Source organism: Cloeon dipterum, chromosome 4 (assembly GCF_949628265.1).
Source record: "Cloeon dipterum chromosome 4, ieCloDipt1.1, whole genome shotgun sequence".
NCBI classification, from domain to species: domain Eukaryota; kingdom Metazoa; phylum Arthropoda; class Insecta; order Ephemeroptera; family Baetidae; genus Cloeon; species Cloeon dipterum.
Genome location: NC_088789.1, coordinates 14564925 through 14578067, shown reverse-complemented (window position 1 = coordinate 14578067; position 13143 = coordinate 14564925). Strand labels below are relative to the sequence as shown.

At 38.5% G+C, this 13143-nt stretch overlaps 2 protein-coding genes across 5 annotated transcripts in view; one reads left to right on the top strand and one right to left on the bottom strand.

Annotated features, from left to right (window-relative positions):
- LOC135943413 (protein FAM177A1-like) overlaps window positions 1-13143 on the bottom strand; it is a 166400-nt gene that overhangs the window by 5040 nt on the left and 148217 nt on the right. The window lies entirely within an intron of this gene.
- On the top strand, window positions 2337-11867 carry LOC135943401 (1-acylglycerol-3-phosphate O-acyltransferase Pnpla3-like). Of its 4 annotated transcripts, XR_010575194.1 has the most exons (14): window positions 2337-2693; window positions 6338-6450; window positions 6756-6875; window positions 7497-7685; window positions 7989-8072; window positions 8123-8302; window positions 8818-8993; window positions 9077-9217; window positions 9472-9629; window positions 9683-9770; window positions 9913-10250; window positions 10350-10377; window positions 10500-10628; window positions 10895-11034. XR_010575194.1 is itself a non-coding variant. In XM_065489913.1 (13 exons), exons 1-12 carry the CDS (start codon window positions 2519-2521, stop codon window positions 10580-10582), a joined length of 1845 nt encoding a protein of 614 aa, XP_065345985.1. In that variant the 5' UTR covers window positions 2337-2518; the 3' UTR covers window positions 10583-10628; window positions 10895-11034. The 4 variants fall into 4 exon arrangements, 3 of the variants coding, with proteins under 3 accessions (XP_065345985.1, XP_065345984.1, XP_065345986.1); XM_065489913.1 differs by lacking the exon at window positions 10350-10377; XM_065489912.1 differs by lacking the exons at window positions 10350-10377; window positions 10500-10628 and having other exon boundaries at window positions 2338-2693; window positions 10895-11867.

The window sequence follows — 13143 nt, the reverse complement described above, 5'->3', positions numbered from 1 at the left end:
CAATAATACTTGCCTCTTGAAGCCCATATTTGCGAATTCTGGGAATATACCAAACAAATCTCCTCTTGTCTCGAAAAGCGTTGCTCAATTTTTAGTGCCCACTTACTAGAGTGTTGCGTGTGTGGCTCACAAATTTCCTTACAGGCTGCAATACAAATAATTATTATGGCGTGTTGCAGTCACGAGGTCAGAGTGGCCTGATCGCCAGCACTGTTTAATCTAAGTGAAATTATGTAGTTTAAATATGTAATAATAGGAACCTATTTTAATGGTATGTGGTAATAATGGGGAAATTCAATTCACAAAATTTGATCCTGCCTTTGTTTGCTTACCAAAAAACATTAAACTTCTGGAATTGGAATATTATATCAAATGCAGCCAACAATGAAAAACAACAATTGAAGTGAATTTTTCATGACAGAGGTCGACAAGAAAAATATTAACCTAAGTTTTAATGGTATTCCAGACCTTAATTTTTTTTGTTCTAGCTAATTTTGTACAGTGTTATTTAAAATTCTCAACAGCTTCGAAAATTTCAATTTTAAAATCAGTTTTGATCCCAAAATGAAACGTGTTAGAACTCACACGTTTGATCCATGCGGGAGATGAGGCGTAGTAAATAATGCGAACGTCAGCCGCGCGCTGATAACCGACTTTGTCATTATGGAAGAGGTCAGGGCAGCGGGTTACAATTTGCAAAAGCCTGAGCTGCCGACGGACGTCATTTGGCTGCGAGAACACACACAAGAACAAAACAATCACACTGGGCTCATAGCGATGACACCAAGGGCAATTTTTTTTAAGTGCGTGCGCTTATGCGCTACTTTAAATATTAAAATAAAGCCAAAGCAAAAAATGTGATTTGTCGCCAAAAAAGAGGACGTGCCCCCAACAAGCCCTCTAGATTAATCTGATATTTCCTCTCTATATGTATCCCACACGTGCCGTTTTTCCTCGTTATCAGAAGCGATGGGTATTTTGAATTTTATTTATGCGCAATTTTCGCAGCGCTAGCTTCAAGGCGAAACTTATAAATCGATTGTGTCAAAGAACTTAAAAGTGAAACAAACACGATCTCACTTCAGAGATCTGATATTCGCAATTTGTTATCTTTGTGTTTATTGAAATTTCTTTCTTTATCAATTTTTTTGTTATGTAAGAATGAATGTCAGTTCTAGCAATTTCAGAGAATTGTCAAAGATCAGCAGGCTGAAAGCATTAAATCTTTTAATCTTATTTTTTTAGGACAGTGCCTCGTTATAATATTGAATGACTCACAATATTTCTTCAAATCAATTCAAATATTGTGTGTTGGGATCATGCCACTATATGAGGGGCTTGTCAAATAGATTGTGTTTGCTTACAATATAGTAGCTCTTATTTATTTTTCTTTCGATTCAATATTGAACAATTGGTCCATAGGCGAGATATAAAGATAACACATTAAGGAAAGTTATAAAATATAATAGTGTTTACAGAGATTTGACCCAAATAATGGAATATTCGGACCATATCTTTTCCACAAAGTTAGTAAAAATGACGCGTGTTTCTTTAATCAGTTACATCATCAAATCCAATTCGTCTCTAATTTAAATTTGTACTGAGAGTAAAAACGTTGTTGAAATTTTACCTAATATAAAAATTTGAAAATTTAATTAAATCCCGATTTACCTGCAAGAGAAAGGCATTCAAATGCAACACAAACCAATAAAATAAGAAATAATTTGATTCATAAAAATGGAAAAAGCACTTTGTAAGTAGTTGATTAGTAAAACTTACTTGTTTTAATAGTTTTAGAAGATTTAAAGCCCCGCCAGTTGAGCCGAAGCAGTGCCATAAAAAATGCGGCAATACATAATCTTGTGGCTTTTCTCTTTTAACAATTGATAACATGTAATAAATGGAAAGACTTCTTTTTAATTTGGGCAGGAATTGGGCAGAGCTGTATATCACTGCATATTTAGACTAAAATGAAATATTTTATATACATACCTTGAGATAAAGGTATGTAGTTTAAATATTTTATGCCACCTATAATCAATTAAATCTTACTGTGATATGTAAAAGTTGTGTCAATGTCTACAATATTGTAATTTGATACAAGTCATCAGGAAATTAACAAAAAAAATGTTGCTTATTTCCGCTTATTTCAATTAATTTGTAATTTTGTCAGCATTTTTTTATTTGTTGAAAGCATCATGCGAGTGTTCAGCAATAATAGAACCATGCGGTGCATTTGGCGCTGCAACGGTAAGTGGGAGGAGCTTCGACCACACCACTATCTCGGGCCAATTGCGCGCCGGGACTTGGCCGCCTGAGTCTAGTATAGAGAGCAGTGTAACGTCAGCTGGCCGTGTTGTTCTCTCAGTGAAGCACTTGCGTGAAGAGCCTTATCAGTCCTCCACGCGCGACACCGGAGATTGATAATCGGTGACCAGCGCAGGCCGTCCGCAGTTCGGCAACAGGCTCGACCGTCGACAGTAGTTTGGTCCCGAATTCCACTCCAGTCAGCGAAGACATGGCGTCGGGCAGGATTAACCTTTCGTTCGCTGGGTGCGGATTCCTGGGCATCTACCACGTCGGGGTTGCCGCCTGCTTAAAAAAGTACGCACCCCAGCTGCTTTTGAACAAAATTTCCGGCGCCTCGGCCGGTGCCATCGCTGGATGCTGCCTCCTCTGCAACGTTCCTCTGTGTAAGAAAAGAATTATTTTCAATCCTAGATAATTCAGTTTAATTAATTTGTTCCGTTGTGTATGTACATATTGCACTTTTTTGTTTTCTGTGGGAATTTGTCAGAAATCGAGGCGATCCTGTTTTACTGCCGTTGCATTTTTTAGCCAAGCCTTAAAAATACTGCGTCGTGACTCGTGACTTTAGTTTTTTCAATGTCATATAATATATAATTGCTGTTTATTGCTCAATGATTGGCTAGAAAATTCCCCACTGAAGATTAGGTCGCATTATTTGTTTTAAGTTCCACATTTGTGTAGTTCATTGAACTAAGGGTTGACGATCTCATTTATCACTGAAATATAGAAATAGAGTGACAATAGTCGATTCTTTTGGTTTTTTGCTGTTGATAAAGGAAGCTTTGAAATGGCAACTTGTTGTTTATTTGATGGTCAAGCTCAAGGCCTATCCAAGAAAAATTTGCCACTGTGATGAAATCTTCACTAGCAACTGCATATATTAAAACTTGAATAATATCATATCGCGAAGAGAGAAATCAAGCAAATCTTTTTTTCCTATTTTTAGCAGTGATGAAAGTTTTAAGTATCAGCTCGTGAGATGGCTATCTTGAATTCAATTCAAGGTCTAAAGGTTTTTGTTCATCTTGTCAAAGTAAAGTGACTAATTTTTAACAAGCTGATACTGCATATTTTAATCAGCAATAATTATTGTTTCCTTTGGTTGATTAGCTTTGATTAGTCTCAAAGTCATTGAAAAGATCAAATTTCACAAAATGGGATATTCCCAGCATAATATCACCATATATCAAGATCAACGTTGCGGCTTATGCCTTTATGTTTGGTTTAAATAACAGTTGCTGAAACCTGGATTTTGAAATTAATTTCAATGATGATATTTATGGAAATTCGAAATTAATCAATGAAAAACATCCCCAGAAATGCGGTGCGAAACTAGCCGGCAGTATTTTTTTTTACCAATTTGCTGGTCTAGACAGACTCATCTTGATAACGTGGGCCAAAACGACGAAATCATTACTTTCCCTGAAATACAGTAGCGGCTTATTTAAATCGCGCCCAAAACGAGGAACCAACTGTTGATCTGAAGGCGGGGCCGCTGCATTTGATTATGCAAACGGCGCTCGGATGGGCTGCAACAAGTGGGTCAAGGTCGTCTCCAAAGAGGAGAAGCATTTTTACGCTCCCGATCAATTTCTTGGAGTTCTGAAAAAATGCACTTCTTTGTTTAGTCTTTTTGACCAAAAATTCCGCAACCGGTTTACTTCATTGAATCGTCGACAGTGGGTTTCGGAGTGCTATACTTTTTCATTTCCTGATTCGACCACTTTATGCTCGCGTGAGGCTGTCGCGTTTGTGCGCGAAGTGAAGGACAGCGAGTTATGCAACCCGCTAGACTGTTAGCAATAACCTGTGCTGCGACTGAACAATTTATATAAGATTTAAAATAATTCTCTCGTAAATGGAATCATTTCGCTAGAGCAACTTTTCTTCTCCATGATGAGTTCTTGATGCAATTGGAACATAGATATTTCAAAACCGATCTTAATCTTTTCAAAGTCAATCAAAACGATAATCACTACATATTTACTGTAGGGAACTGATTTGAATAAATAAAGAAAATCTAGGTTGATAAACAACAATAATAACAATGAATACTATTTTTACTTCACCTGCAGCAGCTGTGTGACATGAATTTCAGCCATCGCGGGGTTCATTCCACTTGAAAAAAGCAATCACAGCTGTGATAAGTAGAATCATCGCCCATTGTTTCAGAAGTTACAAATTAAAATCGTGTTCCCATCCCCCTCGATAAAGCTCTTAACTGGGCCGGCCTATTGCGCGTGCGATTGTTTTCCCCAAAGACCCGCTCGCGCGTTTTTAATAAACATCTCGTCTAATCAGCGGACTTTGTGTTTTTATTTTGCATTTTCTTAACGCCAAAAGAGGCAGATGACACGTGCGGTTTCTCTTTACCTCCAAACTTACGACTTTGACCTGGGCGGGAAAATACTAATTTTGGTGTTCTATGTAAATGTTTGACTAACCTTTGTGTTTTTTGTATTGGGTGTCGATTTTTTGAAACAGACAAATTGTAACTCTAAAGCAATAAGATTGCACTTGACCAACAACTTGATTCATAACTGCTAAAACATCAGTTTTCATAACAATGGCGTTCGTGGATAAATTACTAGATTCACATGCACAACAAAGGAAAGTGTTTTAATCAATATACAACACTTTTATTTACGCATTTCACACTTCAAAGAAAGTTCTGTCTCAGGAGACTCGTGTGTTTTGGAATCAAAGAAACCAAATCTTAATCTAGCATTCCATTCAAACCCTTTAGTAGTTAATCATTGTTATTATCATTTTTTAACCATAAGAATTTTCTCGGATATTTTTGTAATTAGGCTTCAAAAACGCGGAAAAGCACATTTGAAATGATTACAATCGTTTTGTTTACCAGTCTGCTCGGCCAGATGCTGACATCAGTCAGACAAATAAGAGTATAGATCGCGTGGCTCGCACAGCTAATGCATACTGCGTGGTAAACACACAGCACATGTGACGCAGAAATCTTGAAAGAGGCATTGAATTGCGCCAGATAAGACGGCTCGGAGAGAGAGAAAAAGTGCATTTTTTGCTCTCAGACCAGCTGGCTGGAGCTAGGGTCACACAAGTGGTCACTCGTTACTCACTGCAAGTGCACGAGTAAAATCTGAAAGTGACTCATGTGGTTATCTCGCTCGGCCGAGATGCGTGCCAGTGGTTCAATCGCCTTTGAGCCAATTTCGTCTGGAGCAGATATTATTTTGCCTCGGCTGAATGGAACGTGTTCGACAAGGGCCAAACACGTGTGCGACGCGTAATGCAATTTGCGCGTCAGGTGAAAGTGCACATGCCGTAGCGGCTGAGGCGGAGAAACTCCAAAAGTGACCGCGTGACTTGGACTTCACAGCCTTGGCTGTCATTCAAAACACGCGAGTTCAATGAAGGCGAATTTTTGCAGTGGCAGACTGAACTGGAGCATAAGGCTTCCAATCTTTTGAGGATTGAGATGAAGTGCTTGTAAACTAATTCAAATGCTCTATTGTTCATGTTGAAAATTATTAATCGAATATTGGTGATAAATATTAATGGCACGTCACAAATTAAATACATTTTTATATTTAAACTGAATTTATTTTATCTTAGAAACAACAACTTTGGTTTTGCGCAGTGTTTTAATTTTTTTAAAGATGTTTCCAAATTTAACAAATTTCATGCTGGAGACAAAATTAGGAATAGAAACTCGTGAAGAACGCGAACAATATTGAACCAGAGGAAGCGTTATGTCATAAAATAATGTAAAAAGACTAAAATGCTATTTGAGGGTAGCAGTCACTGCGTCAGTTTGTCTAAGGGCTCTCTCACAATACGCAGTCAACACGTTTTGCGCTTATTTACGAGCGGGTTGCTATGCACTTGTTGCGCGGCGACACATAATGCACTCGCCAGCTAATCATGGTCTTGTGTACACAGCAGCTTTTCAAGTGCGCCGCCCGTATTCGTCATTGGCACTCGGCTATTTTCACGCCAGTATAATCCGGTAGAAATGTAATTTGCATGTCTTTTTGATTGCTTGCAGGTGAAATCACGAATGATGTTTTGAGGGTCGTCTCAGAAGCCAGATCAAGGACACTCGGACCCTTCAGTCCCACTTTCAACGTCCAGAACATCCTTTTGGAAGGACTGTGTAAGGTAAAGGCAAATTTTGAAACCACTCGAGGTTGTTTCCATGTTTAATATAAATGAAACCAGAACAACGAGGCCTGGCTTCTTTTATATTAAACAAGGTTAAGGCAATTCAATTCTATTTTCAATTTTATTTTGCTTCAAAAATTTTTAAATATAATTTGTGTAAACCAATTTCATTTGAGCATCAACGCACAGTTTTCAAATTGAGTTTATTTTATCTTAAAGCCGCTTTTGTTAGTCACGAATCCACTCTCGCTGTATTTATGTGGAAGCAAAAAGGTTAAAGTCCTATCATGATTTGATCGCAGGTTCTCCCTGACAACGCGCACGAGATGTGTAGTGGCAAACTTTTCATTTCGCTTACCAGAGCGCATGATGGGAAGAATGTGATTGTTTCTGAATTCAGCAGTAAAGAAGAACTCATTCAGGTAAAATTCACTCCTTAATAGTTTATATGCTTAGGCGTTCTTATTAAAACTCAATTGAGTATTTAAACTTACCATTTACCAATCAATATTCCACCGTGCATTTTGTATTTGAATTTAAATCTGTTTTTATCTCCGTAAAGGCGGTTTCTGCTTCTTCGTACATTCCCTTAGTCTTTGGACCGATTCCTACATTCAGGGGAGTTCGCTACATGGACGGAGGCTTTACCAACAACCTGCCAATCTTTACACAGATCATTACAGATTCGACGGAAAGGACTGCAACAGTGTCACCCTTCATTGGAAAGAGTGACATTTGTCCTATAAACCCTAACCAATATTGGTTATCTTGGCTCAACTTTTCTCTCTACGTGAGGAGCCCACCGTTTTAAAAAATTCTTCCTCTCTTCTCTTGCGCTCTAATTGAACACAGAACACAGATAGCGCACGAAATATATATGTTAATTTAGTGTGCCGTATGTGTCATTCTTCTGCAACCCAAGCAAATGGGATCAGGACAAATATTGTTTTTTTCTGTTGCATTTGAAGGTACAGAATGGAAACTCTCTGGTTCTATTTCTCTTTTTTTAATCTTTTCCTAATCGTCCCTTTTTGTGTTGTCAGGCTCTGCTCAGCTCTGCGTTTATTCCTGTTTTCTCTGGGTGGATTCCCCCCCGTTTTCATGGTGTTCGTTACATAGACGGCTGCTACAGTGACAACCTGCCCATTCTCGATGAGAATACGGTCACTGTCAGCCCCTTCTGTGGCGAGAGCGACATTTGCCCTCGCGACGACACTTACAATGTTCTCCAGGTAAAATGCATGACACTCTCGGTCCCGGGCCAATCCTTTTAAACGGTTATCAGATGGTTTTGTCAATCATGCCGAAGACAAAGGAGCAGATCTCTATCGTCTGCCTCCTGCGCGCCATTTATTTCTATTGTATTTAAATCCATTGGATTTAATTGAAACCTTCACTTCTTTTGAAGGAAATCAGACCGACGGAAACAAACCCATCTTTTGACAAAAGCATGCGATTACTCATTGTTCTTTCCTCTTTATCTCGACTGAGTTCGCAACTCGTGATGATGGAATTAATTTCTTGCTTCGCCACAGGTCAACCTAGCAAACACGAGCATTGAACTCTCACGACAGAATTTGTTGAGGGCCATGCGCATTCTCTTGCCGCCGAGTCCGGAGGTATGTAATGCTATATCTCCTGGCCATTGTTTTGCAATTAATGTTTATAGGTTCTGTCCGAGATGTGCAAGCAGGGCTTTGACGATGCGCTCAGGTTCCTCCACAGAAACAACCTCATTAACTGCACACGCTGCTTGTCTGTTCAATCGACGTTCATCATTTCTGATACGCTGGACGAGTCGCTCTTAGATTTTGATCCTCAGTGCAGCGAGTGCAAACTCCAGAGACAGGTATTAACGCAACTTTGATAAAAATGTGTGTTATATAAGAAAGTAATTAATTATTTGCTAGTCAGACAAAGGAGTTTTTGTGCTTCGTTCCCGCTTATCATGTATGCTTGATATTTCAATTGATTTCACACTGGCAACAGGCGAATGAATATTGCATTGGACAGAGTCCACCCACGCTTATCTGGCAGTACCGGCTTATAAGAGTTGTAAAGTCCGACGCTCTTTAAGCTATTTTAAGTGATGCAATTCTTTTTCTCAAGCACCGCGAGCTCATTGAGTGCATTGAACTAATCACAATCACCATTTACGAGCAATTTTGGCTTTTGTAATTTTTTTATCTTTGATTCTCAAGATGTAATCTATGCTCGCATACTAAGAAATTTACGATTAAGAGAAGTAAAAATTTGGTTATGATTTTTTGATATGCGCTAATCCAGTGATATTTTTAGCTTTCCAAGATTATCATAAATATTATTTCTGATGATGCTTCGATAATTCACATCAATCATTTGCAGGAATCAATGGTGGCCGACCTTCCCGATACTGTGATGACAATATTCCAAGAAGCAATTGAAACCGCCAACAAAGGTCTTGTCAACTGGGTCTTCAAGCACCGAGGGTCTAAAATTCTCTCAATTCTGAGCCTTCCTTGCGTCCTTCCAGTCGAAATCGCTTACCAAACCTTCAACAAGTGAGTATTTTAGGCAAACAAAAGTTAATAAAATAAGGCCATTAACTGCTGTACTAAAACTGCTAAAATGCATGCCCAATCAGTCCCTTGGCATTTTCCTCGCGTGGGTGGACAATGAGCTTAAGCACGTCTAACAATTCTGGGGATAGATTCGCAAGGGTTAGCTGCTGGGGAGACCCTGACATCTTCGTCCGGGGTCACAGCCACAGACACAAAAAGAAGAGGTGAGGATGACACACACTGCGCTTGTGCCAAGAAGCTGATCTTTTCTCTGAATTTAAAAACAGCTTCAAAATATGCATTTTAGTTGGTGAAAGAGTTTTTGCTTTGTTATTCTCCTCAAGCACAAGCACTGTGTGTATCACCTCATGTCCTCTTGTCCAAAATTTCCTTGCTTCCGCCTTTTGATTTGTTTTAAATTTAAACAATTTGTTTGTGTGGTTATTACACACATTTTACGCATTCTATTTGTTTCTAGGTTCCTCCAAACCGCGCCACTTGTTGGCAAAAACCTCAAACAATTAAGCCAGTATATACTCGACAATTTGAATCACATCATCAACAGCCTCAACAACAAAACAAAGCAGCTCTCAGCGAAAATTTCATGTAACCTTGCCATCACAGAATACAGAGGGAGTGAGTTTTTGCACATACAATTTTAAAAGCGATCTAATTTTTTCGTTTTACAGCCAAATTTGACGTTGAAGCAGATAGTGCTGTTCCTACTCCTGTTCAAAACCAGATGAACTTCAACTTCACATTAAACTTGGATGACAAGTAAGTGATCCAACAAATTCGCAAAATCATATTACCTAATCTGATTGCTTTGGAGATCATTTTACTTTAACAAATCATTGTGAAATTTGGAGTTTTCGTTCCTTTTGAGAAGATAAAACCTAGGCTTGATTTTTTGTTGCAGAGAAATTCTGGTGGACCAGCCAACAGCAGTGAACTTTTCCAACCAAATACTCGACCAGGCTTCGCGGCGTTCTTCCAGCATCAGCACGGCTAACAATCTGCAGAATGATCCCAGTGCAATTGCTGAAGACACTTTTGAGCACATTCTCCAAGTGACCGCCCACAACGACGCCCTGATGGCATTTTACTACCTCGACGAGAACAACAAGGTGAAGGTGACCGAGATTTTCGACGTCACCGACGCAGACACCGCCGGTCTTCTGGACCCTGATGAGAGGAACACTAACTTGAACCTTGAATTTGATGACCGAGACTGGCTCAACGGCACCTCATGGGATGGTAAGCCTGATATTCTAATAAATATCGGTCATATAATATAGCTCTATTTAGTTTAGCTATGTTCTATCTTTAATTTATTTTACTTTTTCTTTTATCAAGACACCATTTTATTGGTGCGGTTTAACAAGTAAGTACTTAAAACGACACTATTCAAACGACTCTTCTTCCTGCATGTCTAAATCTGCATGACACTTCTCTTAGTTTCATTCGTCTAATTTTTTATTTTATTTTTTTATATCATCTGAGAAGGGCAAGCATCTGCTAGCACAGAAGTCACTGAAACTCGCACAGGCCCACAGCCCGCCGCAGGGCCTTCACGCAGAAGACAATAAATGATTAATTCATTCCATGGATCCAAATAAAATAAAATCAGAAAAGGTGCTCATCTGACAAATATGGTGTGCTTTTGCATACCATTAAAATTGTGGTTCAACAACTTTTTATTGATTTGAAGTCAGGACGCCGCCTGTGAATCGTGGTGAAATATTAAGTGTAAAATTAGATACACAATTGCTTATTTTTGGCGGTATTTGTACACTTATCATAGAGGAAATGCAAAAGACATACGCATCATTAAAGTCAATGCCATGATCTGGTGGTTCTCACGTAGAAAATCTAACAGTAATTTTCAATTTATTTTCTAGATGAATGCGAGGACGATCAGCTGAGTGCTCTAGGTGATGATGAGCTCAACTCGATTTTGGAAGACAACTCAAACATCTTTTCGGACCCTGAGAGTGAGTGGCAACCAAATTCTCCAACTACACAGGCAGATAAGCGTCCAGATCTGAGGCCCGAGTCGGACCAGATCACAGCTGTGTCTCCGTGATTCAGAGTACTTGTGTGATAATACTATTTATTTGGATCCTACTTATTTTTAAGGCTACGCATTAGTACTTTAGTGTCATAACTACCATGTGAGGATTAGGATATTTGCAAAGTTCCTATGTACGGAGTATTTTTACTACTGAGCTGTGTCAAAGACAATAACTTTGCCTATTTTCCACACTGCTATTTTATTCTTGATGGCCAAATGGCTGTATGATACAATTTTTAAGAGAAATATGTGCTACCACTCTAATGTGCTGCCAACATTTCCAAGTGAAATAGAGTGTTCACCAGTTGTGCTGGAGTGCAGAGTTGTGTCTCTATTTTTAGATTTCTCTCTATCCTAAAAAGTATGCATATAGGAGATACAAACTAAATAGTCCTATCAGAGGCCAATATTATGTAATAAAATAATGCAAAAGCTCAAAAGTTTAATTTTAAAATCAAGATAATCAAGTAGATACGTTTCAAGTTCAGTGTGAGTGGTGCTGATCGTCAAAGATGGAGATCTCAATGGCTATTTGTCGAGTAAATGGCATTTTACTAAAGCTATTTTTAATGTTTAACTCAATTTAGTTTTTGTTACACATTATTGGATCAAACAGAAGGTAAATTGTTTTCATTTCGTTTTTTACAGCAGAAAGCTGCAATCCTCTATCAGTTGCATATGTTCTTGTAATTCCTTAATATTTTGGTTTAATATGTTGAAAACTTTGTCATTTAAATTTTCCAAATTTTTGTATAAACAGTTTCAATCAAAGAATAAAATGTGAAACCAATATAAAATATCTTTTTGTACAATTTTTCAATTTTCCTGTACCATAGTTTTACAGCACAAACACTATTAACTAAATGCGATTATAGATTTAGAGTATAATTTACCAAAATAATTGTTTAATGAACTGAAATCAGGCAATTTCTCGTGAAAGATGCTGCACAGGTTGCATAGCTACGAATTTTCATCCAGCCAGTACAACTGTCAAGAAAACTATTCTCGTTAGATTTTAGTGGCTATTTAATTCAACGATGTTGCGAGAAAAACTTATTGAGTAAATTTAAACCAGGACTCGCGTAAAGATTTTTTAAGGACGATTTGGAGTGATGTAATGGAACGATCACAGAAAGAAATTTGGCTTGACGCCATAACGAATTAAACAAGTAAAGTTCAGAGTATTAAAACTTTTATTGATAGGAAATTTTGTCTGAATATTTTAAAAGGTCACCTGACTTAAAAATAACGAATAAAACATTTATTTGAGAAAAGAAAACGCAAGTATGAAAATTATCGAGACTATATGTATTTAATGACCAATTTTATGATTGTGCGACAAGATCCAACAAAGCAGCACTGACTGGGCAACATGTATAAAAGCTAGTAAATTGTTGACTGGCACAGCAACTATATTCAATGACTTTAAATATGAAAACTTTTTTTTTTTTTGCTCATTTTATCCCTGTCCGAGGACCGGAGGACCGGGAAGGGCGCGCACTGCACTAGCACGAATGCTGAAACCCGGGTCCCAATAACACCGCGAACGGATAACATGGGCGCACCAGGCCGCACAGGGACCCAGCCTACTCAAGGGCCACTTGCCTCCGCACCGAGGACTGCATTGAAACGCTAGACATTCGTCCCGTGAAGCCAAATCACGCATGCTGGAAAGGTGCAAACCAGCAAGTAGCGAGTCGGCGCCGGTGCGCCTCCCAGCCCGTTAAGCAATTTGAGCAATTCGAGTCACTAAACTAACCACTTTTTGCCATCTCTGACATTGGGTAGCCAGTATTAGATCTCCGAACTGCTCAAATACCTCACATTGCTTTGACACTCCTGAGAGTGCCTTAACAATGCGAGCCAACTTTGAAATTAAGTAAAATATGTCACACTCTGTTCTTGAACGTGAAAGTCCCTGGCTTTTTAAACGTTAAAGGGTATCACGGATGCATTAAAATAAGTCATAATTGTTATTAACAGTTTAAAAATAACATCCCCATTTCCATATGGCAAACAAAGTGATGCAACAAGTAACTTAAAATACCCCACTTGCTGGATCTTTAGGCGCCAAAA

Coding starts and splice junctions, on each gene's coding strand:
- LOC135943401 (XM_065489912.1), top strand. CDS start 2,519: ATGGCGTCGGGCAGGATTAACCTTTCGTTCGCTGGGTGCGGATTCCTG. Junction 7,686..7,988: donor ACACTTACAATGTTCTCCAG/GTAAAATGCATG, acceptor GCTTCGCCACAG/GTCAACCTAGCAAACACGAG. Junction 9,771..9,912: donor ACATTAAACTTGGATGACAA/GTAAGTGATCCA, acceptor TTTTTGTTGCAG/AGAAATTCTGGTGGACCAGC.